The following is an 18,930-nucleotide window of genomic DNA, read 5'->3' on the forward strand; positions in this document are numbered from 1 at the left end:
CCTGGTTCGCGCCCGGGTCGAGGGGACGTACTAAAGTTAAACTGTTACATTGGTTCCAGACTTGGTGTATTGGTACCGCTTGCCGTGCTGTAGCAGAGAGAACAGTCTATGACTTGGGTGGCTGGAGTCTTTGACCATTCTTAGGGCCTTCCTCTGACACCGCCTGGTATAGAGGTCCTGGATGGCAGGGAGCTTGGCCCCAGTGATATACTGGGACATACACACTACCCTCTGTTGCACCTTGCGGTCAGATGCCAAGCAGTTGCCATACCAACCGGTGATGCTCTCAATGGTGCCACTGTAAAACATTTTGAGGATCTGAGGGCCCATGCCAAATCTTTTCAGCCTCCTGAGGGGAAAGAGGCTTTGTCGTCGTGCCCTCTTCACTGCTGTGTTGGTGTGTTTGGACCATGATAGATGCTTAGTGATGTGGACACAGAGAAACTTCAAGCTTTCGACTCGCTCCACTACAGCCCTGTCGATGTAAATGGGGGTCTGCTCGACCCCTCGTTTCCTGTAGTCCACGATCAGCTCCTTGGTCTTGCTGATGTTGAGGGAGAGGTTGTTGTCCTGGCACCACACTGCCAGTTCTCTGACCTCCTCCCTATAGGTTGTCTCATCACCGTCATTGATCAGGCCTACCACTGTTATGTCGTCTGCAAACTTAATCATGGTGTTGGAATTGTGCTTGGCCACGCAGTCGTGGGTGAACAGGGAGTACAGGAGGGTACTGAGCACTCACCCCTGAGAGGCCTCCGTGTTGAGGGTCAGTGTGGCGGATGAGTTGTTGCCTACCTTTTCTACCTGGGGGTGTCCCGGCAGGAAGTCCATGATCCAGTTGCAGAGGGAGGTGTTCAGTCCCAGGGTCCTTAGCTTTGTGATGAGCTTCGAGGGCCCTATGGTGTTGAATGCTGAGCTATAGTCAATATACAGCATTCTCACATAGGTGTTCCTTTTGTCCAAGTGGGAAAGGGCAGTGTGGAGTGCAATATAGATGGGATCAGTTGGGGCGGTATGTGAAATGGAGTGGGTCCAGCGTGTCTGGGATGATGGTGTTGTTGTGAACCATGACCAGCTTTTCAAAGCATTTCATGGCTACAGATGTGAGTGCTACGGGGCAATAGTCATTTAGACAGGTTACCTTAGTGTTCTTGGGCATGGGGACTATGGTGGTCTGCTTGAAACATGTAGGTATTACAGACTGGGTCAGGAGAGCGGTTGAAAATGGCAGTGAAGACACTTTCCAGCTGGTCAGCCCATGCTCCGAGTACTCGTCCTGGTAATTTGTCTGACCCTGCTGTCTTGTGAACATCGACCTGTTTAAAGGTCTTACTCACATCGGCCACGGAGAGCGTGATCACACAGTCGTCCAGAACAGTTGGTGCTTTCAAGCATGGTTCAGTGTTGCTTGCCTCTAACTGAGCATAGAATATATTTAGCTCGTCTGGTAGGCTCGTGTCACTGGGCAGCTCGCAGCTGGGTTTCCCTTTGTAATCCGTGATAGTTTGCAAGCCCTGCCACATCCAACGAGTGTCAGAGCCGGTGTAGTAGGATTCGATCTTAGTTCTGTATAGTTGTTTTGCATGTCTTATAAACATCCGGGTTAGAGTCCCACTCCTTGAAAGCGGTGGCTCTAGCCTTTAGCTCAGTGCGGATGTTGCCTGCTATCCATGGTTTCTGGTTGGGATATGTACGTACGGTCACTGTGGGGATGACGCCGTCGATACACTTATTGATGAAGCCAGTAACTGATGTGCCTGTTTGAGTTTTTGCTTGTAAGTAGGAATCAGGAGGATAGAGTTATGGTCAGATACTACAAATGGAGGACAGGGGACAGCTTTATATGCACGTCTGTTTTTGGAGTAAAGGTAGAGTTTCTTTCGCCTCCAGTTGCACAGGTGACATGCTGGTAGAAATGAGGGAAAACGGATTTCAGTTTTCCTGCATTGAAGTCACCGGCCACTAGGAGAACCGCCTCTGGATGAGCATTTTCTTGTTTGCTTATGGCCTTATACAGGTCGTTGAGTGCGGTCTTGGTGCCAGCATCGGTTTGTGGTGAAAATCAACAGCTACAAAAAATATAGATGATAACTCTTCTCGGCAAATAGTATAGTCTACAGCTTGTCAATTAGGTATTCTTTTCTGAGGTGAGCAGAGATCCTTAGTGTTAGAGATGTTAGACCCCCCCTTGTAATAATGCCGTTCTGTCCTACCGATGCACAGAAAAAAAACAGCTAGATGTATATTATCCATGTCCTTGTTTATTTAATTTTTTATTTTACCTTTATTTAACTTGGCAAGTCAGTTAAGAACAAATTATTTTTTTCAATGACAGCCTAGGAACAGTGGGTTAACTGCCTTGTTCAGGAGCAGAACGACAGATTTGTACCTTGTCAGCTCGGGAATTCGATCTTGCAACCTTTCGGTTACTAGTCCAACGCTCTAACCACTAGTCTACGCTGCCGCCGTTTAGCCACGACTCCCAAGAAGCGTAGGATGTTACAATTCTTCAGGTCCAGTTCATAGGATGGTCTCGGAACGGAGCAGTTTATTTTTTTTCTCCAGTGATTATACATAGAACAGAGGAGTAGAGGCGGTTTATTTACGCGTCGCCATAGTTTCATCAGGACGGCCGCACGTCGGCCTCTATGTCGCCCATCTCTTTTCGCTTCCGAGTCTCGAGGATTAGGGCCTGGATTGGGGTGAGCATGAAGTCCTGCGCTGTCGACCTGTTGAAAGAAGATATCTTCATCCAAATGGAGGTTAGTGATCTCTGTTCTGATGTCAGGAAGATATCTTCATCCAAGGAAACGATGGCGGGAACATTATGTAAAAAAATATATATATATATTAAAAGTTATGAGGAGCGCAAAAAATATCAGAACTGGTCAGAAGCACGTAAAACGGTCGCTAAATAATTCAGCGCCATTTCACACGTGTGTGTGACCAGATAAAGAGTGTTTATCCAGAGATGATGTCATAACTAGGACCAGGAAACACATCACTCCCCGGTGTCCATAACAGACAGGAAGTACACATACATAGGAACCAACTGTTCCTAAACCGTTTCATTCAGTTCCGTTCACCTTTTGTAGCTTATTCTGAAGTAGTCTACAACACCTCTGATCCAATCTCTCTCTACCTCCTCCACCAGGTAAGTGTGTGACCATCCCTCGGTCTCTGGACGGTCGTCTCCAGGTATCCCATCGTAAAGGTCTTCCCCACGTCATCTACTGCAGAGTGTGGAGGTGGCCCGACCTACAGTCTCATCACGAACTCAAGGCCTTGGAGTGCTGCGAATTCGCCTTCGGATCCAAACAGAAAGACATCTGTATCAACCCCTACCACTACAGACGGGTAGAGACACCAGGTATGAAGCTATATTAACCCCTGCAGATGGGTAGAGACACCAGGTATGAAGCTATATTAACCACTGCAGACGGGTACAGACACCAGGTATGAAGCTATATTAACCCCTGCAGACAGGTACAGACACCAGGTATGAAGCTATATTAACCCGTGCAGACAGGTACAGACACCAGGTATGAAGCTATATTAACCACTACAGACACCAGGTATGAAGCTATATTAACCACTACAGACGGCTACAGACACCAGGTATGAAGCTATATTAACCACTGCAGACGGGTATAGACACCAGGTATGAAGCTATATTAACCCCTGCAGACAGGTAGAGACACCAGGTATGAAGCTATATTAACCACTGCAGACGGGTACAGACACCAGGTATGAAGCTATATTAACCCCTGCAGACAGGTAGAGACACCAGGTATGAAGCTATATTAACCACTGCAGACGGGTACAGACACCAGGTATGAAGCTATATTAACCACTACAGACACCAGGTATGAAGCTATATTAACCACTACAGACACCAGGTATGAAGCTATATTAACCCCTACAGACACCAGGTATGAAGCTATATTAACCCCTGCAGATGGGTACAGACACCAGGTATGAAGCTATATTAACCCCTACAGACACCAGGTATGAAGCTATATTAACCACTACAGACACCAGGTATGAAGCTATATTAACCCCTACAGACACCAGGTATGAAGCTATATTAACCACTACAGACACCAGGTATGAAGCTATATTAACCCCTACAGACACCAGGTATGAAGCTATATTAACCACTACAGACACCAGGTATGAAGCTATATTAACCCCTACAGACACCAGGTATGAAGCTATATCAACCACTACAAACACCAGGTATGAAGCTATATTAACCCCTACAGACACCAGGTATAAAGCTATATTAACCCCTACAGACAGGTAGAGACACCAGGTATGAAGCTATATTAACCCCTACAGACACCAGGTATGAAGCTATATTAACCCCTACAGACAGGTACAGACACCAGGTATGAAGCTATATTAACCCCTGCAGACAGGTAGAGACACCAGATATGAAGCTATATTAACCACTACAGACACCAGGTATGAAGCTATATTAACCCCTACAGACACCAGGTATGAAGCTATATTAACCCCTGCAGACAGGTACAGACACCAGGTATGAAGCTATATTAACCCCTACAGACACCAGGTATGAAGCTTTATTAACCCCTACAGACAGGTAGATACACCAGGTATGAAGCTATATTAACCACTACAGACACCAGGTATGAAGCTATATTAACCCCTACAGACACCAGGTATGAAGCTATATTAACCCCTGCAGACACCAGGTATGAAGCTATATTAACCCCTGCAGACAGGTACAGACACCAGGTATGAAGCTATATTAACCCCTACAGACACCAGGTATGAAGCTATATTAACCCCTGCAGACAGGTAGAGACACCAGGTATGAAGCTATATTAACCCCTGCAGACACCAGGTATGAAGCTATATTAACCACTACAGACACCAGGTATGAAGCTATATTAACCCCTGCAGACAGGTACAGACACCAGGTATGAAGCTATATTAACCCCTGCAGATGGGTACAGACACCAGGTATGAAGCTATATTAACCCCTACAGACACCAGGTATGAAGCTATATTAACCACTACAGACACCAGGTATGAAGCTATATTAACCCCTACAGACACCAGGTATGAAGCTATATTAACCACTACAGACACCAGGTATGAAGCTATATTAACCCCTACAGACACCAGGTATGAAGCTATATTAACCACTACAGACACCAGGTATGAAGCTATATTAACCCCTACAGACACCAGGTATGAAGCTATATCAACCACTACAAACACCAGGTATGAAGCTATATTAACCCCTACAGACACCAGGTATAAAGCTATATTAACCCCTACAGACAGGTAGAGACACCAGGTATGAAGCTATATTAACCCCTACAGACACCAGGTATGAAGCTATATTAACCCCTACAGACAGGTACAGACACCAGGTATGAAGCTATATTAACCCCTGCAGACAGGTAGAGACACCAGATATGAAGCTATATTAACCACTACAGACACCAGGTATGAAGCTATATTAACCCCTACAGACACCAGGTATGAAGCTATATTAACCCCTGCAGACAGGTACAGACACCAGGTATGAAGCTATATTAACCCCTACAGACACCAGGTATGAAGCTTTATTAACCCCTACAGACAGGTAGATACACCAGGTATGAAGCTATATTAACCACTACAGACACCAGGTATGAAGCTATATTAACCCCTACAGACACCAGGTATGAAGCTATATTAACCCCTGCAGACACCAGGTATGAAGCTATATTAACCCCTGCAGACAGGTACAGACACCAGGTATGAAGCTATATTAACCCCTACAGACACCAGGTATGAAGCTATATTAACCCCTGCAGACAGGTAGAGACACCAGGTATGAAGCTATATTAACCCCTGCAGACACCAGGTATGAAGCTATATTAACCACTACAGACACCAGGTATGAAGCTATATTAACCCCTGCAGACAGGTACAGACACCAGGTGTGAAGCTATATTAACCCCTGCAGACAGGTACAGACACCAGGTATGAAGCTATATTAACCCCTGCAGACAGGTACACACACCAGGTATGAAGCTATATTAACCCCTGCAGACAGGTACAGACACCAGGTATGAAGCTATATTAACCCCTGCAGACACCAGGTATGAAGCTATATTAACCCCTGCAGACAGGTACAGACACCAGGTGTGAAGCTATATTAACCCCTGCAGACAGGTACAGACACCAGGTGTGAAGCTATATTAACCCCTGCATACAGGTACAGACACCAGGTATGAAGCTATATTAACCCCTGCAGACACCAGGTATGAAGCTATATTAACCCCTGCAGACAGGTACAAACACCAGGTGTGAAGCTATATTAACCCCTGCAGACAGGTACAGACACCAGGTGTGAAGCTATATTAACCCCTGCAGACAGGTACAGACACCAGGTATGAAGCTATATTAACCCCTACAGACAGGTACAGACACCAGGTATGAAGCTATATTAACCCCTGCAGACACCAGGTATGAAGCTATATTAACCCCTGCAGACACCAGGTATGAAGCTATATTAACCCCTGCAGACAGGTACAGACACCAGGTGTGAAGCTATATTAACCCCTGCAGACAGGTACAGACACCAGGTATGAAGCTATATTAACCCCTGCAGACAGGTAGAGACACCAGGTATGAAGCTATATTAACCCCTGCAGACAGGTACAGACACCAGGTGTGAAGCTATATTAACCCCTGCAGACAGGTACAGACACCAGGTATGAAGCTATATTAACCCCTGCAGACAGGTACAGACACCAGGTATGAAGCTATATTAACCCCTGCAGACAGGTACAGACACCAGGTATGAAGCTATATTAACCCCTGCAGACAGGTACAGACACCAGGTGTGAAGCTATATTAACCCCTGCAGACAGGTACAGACACCAGGTATGAAGCTATATTAACCACTACAGACACCAGGTATGAAGCTATATTAACCACTACAGACGGCTACAGACACCAGGTATGAAGCTATATTAACCCCTGCAGACAGGTCCAGACACCAGGTGTGAAGCTATATTAACCGCTGCAGACAGGTACAGACACCAGGTATGAAGCTATATTAACCCCTGCAGACAGGTACAGACACCAGGTGTGAAGCTATATTAACCCCTGCAGACAGGTAGAGACACCAGGTATGAAGCTATATTAACCCCTGCAGACAGGTACAGACACCAGGTATGAAGCTATATTAACCACTGCAGACACCAGGTGTGAAGCTATATTAACCCCTGCAGACAGGTACAGACACCAGGTATGAAGCTATATTAACCCCTGCAGACAGGTACAGACACCAGGTGTATTACAATACGGGATGAGATAATACGTCACAAAGCCTAGACTTTTATATAAAGCAGCTTACCTTTTACTGATTACATACCTTTTTTACTATGTACAGTATGTAAATCAGAGATGGGATTTTGCCAGACTAAGTAGAAAGTCCTGTGTTATCTAACCCAGTCGGGATTGGCACCCTATACAATAAATAGTGCACTACTGTTGACCAGGGCCCGCATAGGGAATAGGGTGCCATTTCAGACTAATCTCAGTGGTCTGTCTGTCTCTGTATTGTTCCTGTGTTTTAATTATCTGAGATAAAGGTCAGTAGAGGGATGTGGGACGAAACCTGATCTCAGCCGCACTGTGTTCTGTTCAGAGACAAACTGGATGTACAGTTATTTGATATGAGAAGAACTGTACTGACTGATCAATCTCTCTTTCTCTGTCTCTGTCTGTCTCTCTCTCTGTTTCTCTCCTCTCTCTCTCTCTGTTTCTCTCCTCTCTCTCTGTCTCTCCTCTCCCTCTCTCTCCTCTCCCTCTCTCTCCTCTCTCTCTGTTTCTCTCCTCTCTCTCTCTCTTTGTTTCTCTCCTCTCTCTCTGTCTCTCTCTGTTTCTCTCCTCTCTCTCTCACTCTCTCTGTTTCTCTCCTCTCTCTCTGTTTCTCTCCTCTCTCTGTCTCTCCTCTCTCTCTCTGTTTCTCTCCTCTCTCTCTCTCTCTCTCTCTCCTCTCTCTCTCTCTCTCTCTCTCTCTCTCTCTCTCTCTCTATCTGTCTCTCCTCTCTCCTCTCTCTCTGTTTCTCTCCTCTCTCTCTCTCTCTCTGTCTCTCCTCTCTCTGTCTCTCCTCTCTCTCTGTTTATCTGCTCTTTCTCTCTGTTTCTCTCCTCTCTCTCTCTCTCTCTCTCTCTCTCTCTCTCTCTCTCTCTCTCTCTCTCTCTCTCTCTCTCTCTCTCTCTCTCTCTCTCTCTCTCTCTCTCTCTCTCTCTCTGTCTCTCCTCTCTCTCTGTCTCTCCTCTCTCTCTGTCTGTCTCTCTCCTCTCCCTCTCTCTCCTCTCTCTCTCTCTCTCTCCTCTCTCTCTGTTTTTCTCCTCTCTCTCTCTCTGTTTCTCTCTCTCTCTTTGTCTCTCTCTCTCCTCTCCCTCTCTCTCCTCTCTCTCTGTTTCTCTCCTCTCTCTTTCTCTGTTTCTCTCCTCTCTCTCTCTCTCTCTCTCTCTCTGTCTCTCCTCTCTCGCTCTCTCTGTATGTCTGTCTCTCGCTCTCTCTCGCTCTCCGCCTTTCTCTGTCTCTCTTTCACTGTTGATCTCTCTCTTTCTCTGTCTCTCCCTTTCTCTGTCTTGTCTGTCTGTCTGTCCCCTCCCCCTCTCAGTGCTTCCCCCAGTGTTGGTCCCCCGCCACAGTGAGTTTAACCCTCAGCACAGTCTACTGGCTAAATTCCGGAATGCCTCGCTCCACAACGAGCCCCTGATGCCCCAGAACGCTACATACCCGGACTCCTTCCCTCCTTTCCCCTGCGCCTCCTCATCCTGCGCCTCCTCATCCTCTCTCACCCAGTCCCCCACCTCCGCCAGCTACCCCAACTCTCCCAGCAGCGCAGTCGAACCTACCAGCCCCTACCACATCACAGGTACTACTACTAAATACATACGTATACTTAATACTACATAACTACTACTACAGTCCTATAGCCAGCCCCTACCACATCACAGGTACTACTACTAAATACATACGTGTACTTAATACTACATAACTACTACTACAGTCCTAGAGCCAGCCCCTACCACATCACAGGTACTACTACTAAATACATACGTATACTTAATACTACATAACTACTACTACAGTCCTAGAGCCAGCCCCTACCACATCACAGGTACTACTACTAAATACATACGTATACTTAATACTACATAACTACTACTACAGTCCTATAGCCAGCCCCTACCACATCACAGGTACTACTACTAAATACATACGTGTACTTAATAGTACATAACTACTACTACAGTCCTAGAGCCAGTCCCTACCACATCACAGGTACTACTACTAAATACATACGTATACTTAATACTACATAACTACTACTACAGTCCTAGAGCCAGCCCCTACCACATCACAGGTACTACTACTAAATACATACGTATACTTAATACTACATAACTACTACTACAGTCCTATAGCCAGCCCCTACCACATCACAGGTACTACTACTAAATACATACGTGTACTTAATACTACATAACTACTACTACAGTCCTAGAGCCAGCCCCTACCACATCACAGGTACTACTACTAAATACATACGTATACTTAATACTACATAACTACTACTACAGTCCTAGAGCCAGCCCCTACCACATCACAGGTACTACTACTAAATACATACGTATACTTAATACTACATAACTACTACTACAGTCCTATAGCCAGCCCCTACCACATCACAGGTACTACTACTAAATACATACGTGTACTTAATAGTACATAACTACTACTACAGTCCTAGAGCCAGCCCCTACCACATCACAGGTACTACTACTAAATACATACGTATACTTAATACTACATAACTACTACTACAGTCCTAGAGCCAGCCCCTACCACATCACAGGTACTACTACTAAATACATACGTATACTTAATACTACATAACTACTACTACAGTCCTAGAGCCAGCCCCTACCACATCACAGGTACTACTACTAAATACATACGTATACTTAATACTACATAACTACTACTACAGTCCTATAGCCAGCCCCTACCACATCCCAGGTACTACTACTAAATACATACGTATACTTAATACTACATAACTACTACTACAGTCCTATAGCCAGCCCCTACCACATCCCAGGTACTACTACTAAATACATACGTATACTTAATACTACATAACTACTACTACAGTCCTAGAGCCAGCCCCTACCACATCACAGGTACTACTACTAAATACATACGTATACTTAATACTACATAACTACTACTACAGTCCTAGAGCCAGCCCCTACCACATCACAGGTACTACTACTAAATACATACGTATACTCAATACTACATAACTACTACTACAGTCCTAGAGCCAGCCCCTACCACATCACAGGTACTACTACTAAATACATACGTATACTTAATACTACATAACTACTACTACAGTCCTAGAGCCAGCCCCTACCACATCACAGGTACTACTACTAAATACATACGTATACTTAATACTACATAACTACTACTACAGTCCTAGAGCCAGCCCCTACCACATCACAGGTACTACTACTAAATACATACGTGTACTTAATACTACATAACTACTACTACAGTCCTAGAGCCAGCCCCTACCACATCACAGGTACTACTACTAAATACATACGTATACTTAATACTACATAACTACTACAACAGTCCTAGAGCCAGCCCCTACCACATCACAGGTACTACTACTAAATACATACGTATACTTAATACTACATAACTACTACTACTGTCCTAGAGCCAGCCCCTACCACATCACAGGTACTACTACTAAATACATACGTATACTTAATACTACATAACTACTACTGCAGTCCTATAGCCAGCCCCTACCACATCACAGGTACTACTACTAAATACATACGTATACTTAATACTACATAACTACTACTACAGTCCTAGAGCCAGCCCCTACCACATCACAGGTACTACTACTAAATACATACGTGTACTTAATACTACATAACTACTACTACAGTCCTAGAGCCAGCCCCTACCACATCACAGGTACTACTACTAAATACATACGTATACTTAATACTACATAACTGCTACTACAGTCCTAGAGCCAGCCCCTACCACGTCACAGGTACTACTACTAAATACATACGTATACTTAATACTACATAACTACTACTACAGTCCTATAGCCAGCCCCTACCACATCACAGGTACTACTACTAAATACATATGTGTACTTAATACTACATAACTACTACTACAGTCCTAGAGCCAGCCCCTACCACATCACAGGTACTACTACTAAATACATATGTGTACTTAATACTACATAACTACTACTACAGTCCTAGAGCCAGCCCCTACCACATCACAGGTACTACTACTAAATACATATGTATACTTAATACTACATAACTACTACTACAGTCCTAGAGCCAGCCCCTACCACATTATAGGTAGAAACGCGATTACTGTGTTGCTTTAGGCTGCTATTATCTCTATTGAGTTTATAACTGCAATGTAGCCCACATGCCAGCAGATGGCGATATTGAGTCGTTTCCATCGTACCATCCAAATGGCCGGCAATGCACTGGTATCCCCCCGTGGAGCGGCTCATACCTGAAACATTCTCCATTCAGGCTGCAAAGGCGTCGATTTCATCCTTAACTAGATTTAATAGTGACAAGGAGGGGAAAAACGCTGAAAATATGCGCACTTTCTTTATGAAACACAAAAACACAAAGGCTAATGCCTAGGGATGCTAGTCCTAGTTTGTTGTTTACCCCTGGCTGAACGCAGGGCGCAACATCAGGAAGTGGCATTAGCCACTAACATGGTGGTGGAAAACAGTGTTTCATAAAGAAAGAACGCATATTTTCTCTGTTTTTTTCCACCTTCATCCCATTAAATCTAGTTCAGGAGGAAATCAACGCCTTTGCAGCCTGAATGGAGAATGTTTCAGGTATGAGCCGCTCCACGGGGGGATACCAGTGCATTGTCAGCCATTTGGATGGTAAGATGGAAACGACTCAATATCGCCATCTGCTGGCATGTGGGCTACATTGCAGTTACGAGCCGCTCCACGGGGGGATAGTGTATTGGTATAATCCTTTTGTAGATATATTTTTACTTTTGATGTGTTGTAATTTCTCTTCCTTTCCCCCCTCTGTTCCCCTCCGCCCCCCTCTGTTCCTTTCCCCCCCTCTGCTCCCTCTTCCCCCCTCTGTTCCTTTCCCCCACTCTACTCCCTATTCCCCCCTCTGTTCCCCTCCGCCCCCCTCTGTTACTTTCCCCCCCGCTGCTCCCTCTTCCCCCCCTCTGTTCCTTTCCCCCCCCCTCTGCTCCCTCTTCCCCCCCTCTGTTCCTTTCCCCCCCTCTGCTCCCTCTTCCCCCCCTCTGTTCCTTTCCCCCCCTCTGCTCCCTCTTCCCCCTCTGTTCCTTTCCCCCCCTCTACTCCTTATTCCCCCCTCTGTTCCCCTCCGCCCCCCTCTGTTCCTTTCCCCCCCTCTACTCCCTCTTCCCCCCTCTGTTCCTTACCCCCCCTCTACCCCCCCCCCCCCCTCTGCCCCTCTCCCCCTGTTCCCCTCCTCCCCCCTCTGTTCCTCTCCGCCCCCCTCTGTTCCCCATCCACCCCCCTGTTCCCTGCCCCCCTCTTCCCCCCTCTGCCCCCCCCCCCCCCTCTGTTCCCCTCCACCCCTCTGTTCCCCTCCACCCCTCTGTCCCCCCCCCCCCCCCCCTGTTCCCTTCCCCCCTCTGCTCCCCCCCCCCTCTGTTCCCCTCCACCCCTCTGCCCCCCCCCCCCCCCCCCCCCCTGTTCCCCTCCTCCCAGCAGAGACTCCACCTCCCCCCTATAGCATGATGGAGACAGTCCCAACTGAGGATGTCAAGCCTGGAGACTCCTCCAACACACACAAGCTCACCTTCTCAGCTCCGCACACAGGTACAAAAATTATATGAGCAAAATGCTTTTCTCAAACTAATCCTAGCACTTGTCCTTTTCTACTAATACCGACGCTGCTGATATCGGCTTTATTGAGGAAACATGTACTTACTATGACTGTGATATGTGGTTGTCTCACCTAGCTATCTGAAGATGAATGTACTGACTATGACTGTGATATGTGGTTGTCTCACCTAGCTATCTGAAGATGAATGTACTGACTATGACTGTGATATGTTGTTGTCTCACCTAGCTATCTGAAGATGAATGTACTGACTATGACTGTGATATGTGGTTGTCTCACCTAGCTATCTGTAGATGAATGTACTGACTATGACTGTGATATGTGGTTGTCCCACCTAGCTATCTGTAGATGAATGTACTGACTATGACTGTGATATGTGGTTGTCCCACCTAGCTATCTGAAGATGAATGTACTGACTATGACTGTGATGTGTGGTTGTCTCACCTAGCTATCTGAAGATGAATGTACTGACTGTCTGAAGATGAATGTACTGACTATGACTGTGATATGTGGTTGTCCCACCTAGCTATCTGGAGATGAATGTACTGACTATGACTGTGATATGTGGTTGTCTCACCTAGCTATCTGAAGATGAATGTACTGACTATGACTGTGATATGTGGTTGTCCCACCTAGCTATCTGAAGATGAATGTACTGACTATGACTGTGATATGTGGTTGTCCCACCTAGCTATCTGAAGATGAATGTACTGACTATGACTGTGATATGTGGTTGTCTCACCTAGCTGTCTGAAGATGAATGTACTGACTATGACTGTGATATGTGGTTGTCCCACCTAGCTATCTGAAGATGAATGTACTGACTATGACTGTGATATGTGGTTGTCTCACCTAGCTATCTGAAGATGAATGTACTGACTATGACTGTGATATGTGGTTGTCCCACCTAGCTATCTGAAGATGAATGTACTGACTATGACTGTGATATGTGGTTGTCCCACCTAGCTATCTGTAGATGAATGTACTGACTATGACTGTGATATGTGGTTGTCTCACCTAGCTATCTGTAGATGAATGTACTGACTATGACTGTGATATGTGGTTGTCCCACCTAGCTATCTGAAGATGAATGTACTGACTATGACTGTGATATGTGGTTGTCCCACCTAGCTATCTGGAGATGAATGTACTGACTATGACTGTGATATGTGGTTGTCTCACCTAGCTATCTGAAGATGAATGTACTGACTATGACTGTGATATGTGGTTGTCTCACCTAGCTATCTGGAGATGAATGTACTGACTATGACTGTGATATGTGGTTGTCCCACCTAGCTATCTGAAGATGAATGTACTGACTATGACTGTGATATGTGGTTGTCTCACCTAGCTATCTGAAGATGAATGTACTGACTATGACTGTGATATGTGGTTGTCTCACCTAGCTATCTGAAGATGAATGTACTGACTATGACTGTGATATGTGGTTGTCTCACCTAGCTATCTGTAGATGAATGTACTGACTATGACTGTGATATGTGGTCGTCCCACGTAGCTACAGTGTATTCGGAAAGTATTCAGACCCCTTGACTTTTTCCACATTTTGTTACGTTACAGCCTTATTCTAAAATTGATTAAATTGTTTTTTCCCCCTAATAATTATAGACACAATACCCCATAATGACATCACAATATCCCATAATGACAAAGCATAAACAGGTTTTTAGAACATTTTGCAAATGTATTAAAAATAAAACAATACTTAAATATCATATTTACATAAGTATTCAGACACTTTACTCAGGACTTTGTTGAAGCATTTTTGGCAGTGATTACAGCCTCGAGTCTTCTTTGGTATGGAGTTCCTCCCATTCTTCTCTGCAGATCCTCTCAAGCTATGTCAGGCTGGATGGGGAGCGTTGCTGCACAGCTATTTTCAGATCTCACCAGAGATGTTCGATCGGGTTTAAGTCCGGGCTCTAGCTGGGCCACTCATGGACATTCAGAGACGTGTCCTGAAGCCATTCCTGCCTTGTCTTGGCTGTGTGCTTAGTGTCATTGTCTTGTTGAAAGGTGAACCTTCGCCCCAGTCTGAGGTCCTGAGCGCTCTGGAGCAGGTTTTCATCAAGGATCTCTCTGTACCTTACTCCGTTCATCTTTCCCTCGATCCTGACTAGTCTCCCAGTCCCTGCTGCTGAAAAACATTGACACAGCATGATGCTGCCACCACCATGCTTCACCGTAGGGATGGTGCCAGGTTTCCTTCAGAAGTGACGCTTGGCATTCAGGCCAAAGAGTTGAGTCTTGGTTTCATCAGACCAGAGAATCTTGTTTCTCATGGTCAGAGTCCTTTAGGTGCCTTTTGGCAAACTCCAAGCGGGCTGCCATGTGCCTTTTACTGAGGAGTGGCTTCCGTCTGGTCACTCTACCACAACGGCCTGACTGGTGGAGTGCTGCAGAGATGGTTGTCCTTTTGGAAGGTTCTCCCAATTCTAGAGCTCTGTCAGAGTGACCATCAGGTGTTTGGTCACCTCCCTGACCAAGGCCCTTCTCCCCGATTGCTCAGTTTGGCCGGGCAGCCGGCTCTAGGAAGAGTCTTGTTGGTTATAAACTTCTTCCATTTAAAAATGATGAAGGCCACTGTGTTCTTTGGGACCTTCAATGCTGCAGATTTTTTTTGGTAACCTTCCCCAGTTCTCTGCCTCGACACAATCCTGTCTCTGAGCTCTACGGACAATTCCTTCGACCTCATGGCTTGGTTTTTGCTCTGACATGCACTGCCAACAGTGGGACCTTATATAGACAGGTGTGTGCCTTTCCAAATCATGTCCAATCAATTGAATTTACCACAGGTGGACTCCAATCAAGTTGTAGAAACATCTCAAGGATGATCAATGGAAACAGGATGCACCTGAGCTCAATTTTGAGTCTCATAACAAAGAGTCTGAATACTTATGTAAATAAGATGTTTGTGTTATTTATATTTTAGAAATGTGCTACAATTTCTAAAAAACCTGTTTTCGCTTTGTCATTATGGGGTATTGTGGGTAGATTGATGAGAAACAAATAATATTTAATCCATTTTAGATTAACGCTGTAGCGTAGCAACATGTGGAACAAGGGAAGGGGTCTGAATACTTTCTGAATGCTCTGTATCTTAAGATAAATGCGATGTAAATACCTCTGGATAAGAACATGTGCTAAATGATTAAAATGTCAAATGTAGCTGACAAACACACACTCTAAAGCGTCAGCATGCTTCAGTCAGCGTGCTTCAGTCAGCGTGCTTCAGTCAGCGTGCTTCAGTCAGCGTGCTTCAGTCAACGTGCTTCAGTCAGCGTGCTTCAGTCAGCGTGCTTCAGTCAGCGTGCTTCAGTCAGCGTGCTTCAGTCAGCATGCTTCAGTCAACATGCTTCAGTCAGCGTGCTTCAGTCAACGTGCTTCAGTCAACGTGCTTCAGTCAGCGTGCTTCAGTCAGCGTGCTTCAGTCAACGTGCTTCAGTCAACGTGCTTCAGTCAGCGTGCTTCAGTCAGCGTGCTTCAGTCAACGTGCTTCAGTCAGCATGCTTCAGTTCGGCTGCCGAACCGAAAAAGTGTACTCGCATACTCCCTTAAAAGACCTTCCCTTGAAAAATGGGGGGAAAACGCGGCAATAGTACTGTTTGTCCATCTTGAGACGCCGTAGCCAGTATACACTTCCTAGTCATAATTAATCTAAGATAACTCAAGAAATCTGTTGTTAATTTTGATGTTTTTTTGCCGTGGAGATCTTAGTCACACAATTGTAGATCTAACTAAGATATTTGGTGCATTATTTTTCAACTGTTTTGGCCTGGAAGCATGTGGACGTCTTAAACCCCCTTCCTGTCTGTATAGACCTGCGGCCTGTGTGTTATGAGGAACCAGAGTACTGGTGTTCAGTGGCGTACTACGAGCTGAATAATCGTGTCGGAGAGACGTTCCACGCTTCGTCCCGTAGCGTCCTGGTGGACGGCTTCACCGACCCCTCCAACAACAAGAACCGCTTCTGTCTCGGCCTGTTGTCTAACGTCAACCGCAACTCGACCATCGAACACACACGCAGGCACATCGGAAAAGGTGAGAACACACACACACAGGAACATATTGAAAATGACCCATTTTAAATAAAGTGTTCATTCATTATGAGTGTTTGTTTCACAATGTAAACAACTAGTCATCTGCCACTGTGCCTCCCTAATGGTGCTCAATTCCTTAAATAGTGTATTCCTTTTGACCAGAGACCTCTGGGAGCCATAGGAAGACATAGGAAGACATTTGAAGACATTTGGAGCCATAGGGAGCCATTGGAAGCCATTTGAAGCCATAGGGAGCCATTGGAAGCCATTTGAAGCCATAGGGAGCCATTGGAAGCCATTTGAAGCCATTGGAAGCCATTTGAAGCCATAGGGAGCCATAGAAAGCCAATTGAAGCCATAGGGAGCCATTGGAAGCCATTTGGAGCCATAGGGAGCCATTGGAAGCCATTTGAAGCCATAGGGAGTGATAGGAAGCCATAGGGAGCCATAGAAAGCCATTTGAAGCCATAGGGAGCCATTGGAAGCCATTTGGAGCCATAGGGAGCCATTGGAAGCCATAGGGAGCCATTGGAAAGCCATTTGAAGCCATAGGGAGCCATTGGAAGCCATTTGGAGCCATAGGGAGCCATTGGAAGCCATAGGGAGCCATTGGAAAGCCATTTGGAGCCATAGGGAGCCATTGGAAGCCATTTGGAGCCATAGGGAGCCATTGGAAGCCATTTGAAGCCATAGGGAACCATTGGAAGGCATTTGAAGCCACAGGGAGCCATTGCCATTTGGAGCCATAGGAGGCCATAGGGAGTGATAGGAGGCCATAGGGAGTGATAGGAAGCCATAGGGAGTGATAGGAAGCCATAGGGAGTGATAGGAAGCCATAGGGAGTGATAGGAAGCCATAGGGAGTGATAGGAGGCCATAGGGAGTGATAGGAAGCCATAGGGAGTGATAGGAAGCCATAGGGAGCCATAGGGAGCCATAGGGAGCCATTGGAAGCCATTTGAAGCCATATGGAACCATTGGAAGGCATTTGAAGCCACAGGGAGCCATTGCCATTTGGAGCCATAGGAGGCCATAGGGAGTGATAGGAAGCCATAGGGAGTGATAGGAAGCCATAGGGAGTGATAGGAAGCCATAGGGAGTGATAGGAAGCCATAGGGAGTGATAGGAAGCCATAGGGAGTGATAGGAAGCCATAGGGAGTGATAGGAAGCCATAGGGAGCCATTTGGGATGCAGACATAGTAACATGTCTTCTTCTTTTATTAAAGAGAGTTCAGTAACAGAGGAAAAGTCCTGCTGGTCTCTCACTTAGACTGGCGCCGAACCATGTACCATGGCTGTTGTAGGTCTCTCTCTCTCTCTCTCTCTCTCTCTCTCTCTCTCTCTCTCTCTCTCTCTCTCCTCTCCTCTCTCTCTGTGTGTGCGTGTGTGTGTGTGTGTGTGTGTGTGTGTGTGTGTGTGTGTGTGTGTGTGTGTGTGTGTGTGTGTGTGTGTGTGTGTGAAAGAGGCCCATATGACCTGGAACAGCCTGGCCTTTTGGCTTTTCTCATGGTGTCAGATCATAGTTGCCGTGCCAACATTGGATAAAGATAAAACGTTGCCATGGGCTGCTGTCAAAAACACGTGTGTGTGTGTGGTGTTGGGAACTAGGGAAATAGGAGAGGTCGGAGGGGTGGGAGAGGAGCCAAGTTTGGGCCTCCTCCCACATCCCTCAGTCCCCCCTATTACACACACAGACACACACACACACACACACACACACACACACACACACACACACCCGCACGCACGCACGCACACACGCACACACACACAGGGGATCAGACACAAGTGAAGTGAAGCTATCCAGACACGGCTGGTTTATAAGGAGACCATTACCGCTCTGTCTTGGCAAGGGATGAAACACTCAGCTAGGTGTGCCATGATACCTTGCTTTGGA

At 46.0% G+C, this 18,930-nt stretch overlaps 1 protein-coding gene across 2 annotated transcripts in view; it reads left to right on the plus strand.

The window, feature by feature from the left end:
• smad9 (SMAD family member 9) overlaps positions 1-18,930 on the plus strand; it is a 35,766-nt gene that overhangs the window by 9,554 nt on the left and 7,282 nt on the right. Inside the window, exons 3-6 of one of the 2 annotated variants that reach the window (XM_038965406.1) lie at positions 3,155-3,370; positions 8,667-8,924; positions 12,843-12,950; positions 16,813-17,034. In XM_038965406.1, coding sequence (XP_038821334.1) covers positions 3,155-3,370; positions 8,667-8,924; positions 12,843-12,950; positions 16,813-17,034 — 804 coding nt within the window. Of the gene's footprint in view, positions 1-3,154; positions 3,371-8,666; positions 8,925-12,839; positions 12,951-16,812; positions 17,035-18,930 lie in introns of both variants that reach the window. The other variant, XM_038965405.1, reaches the window with a different exon arrangement.

The sequence above is a fragment of the Salvelinus namaycush genome, chromosome 26 (assembly GCF_016432855.1).
Source record: "Salvelinus namaycush isolate Seneca chromosome 26, SaNama_1.0, whole genome shotgun sequence".
NCBI lineage: Eukaryota > Metazoa > Chordata > Actinopteri > Salmoniformes > Salmonidae > Salvelinus > Salvelinus namaycush.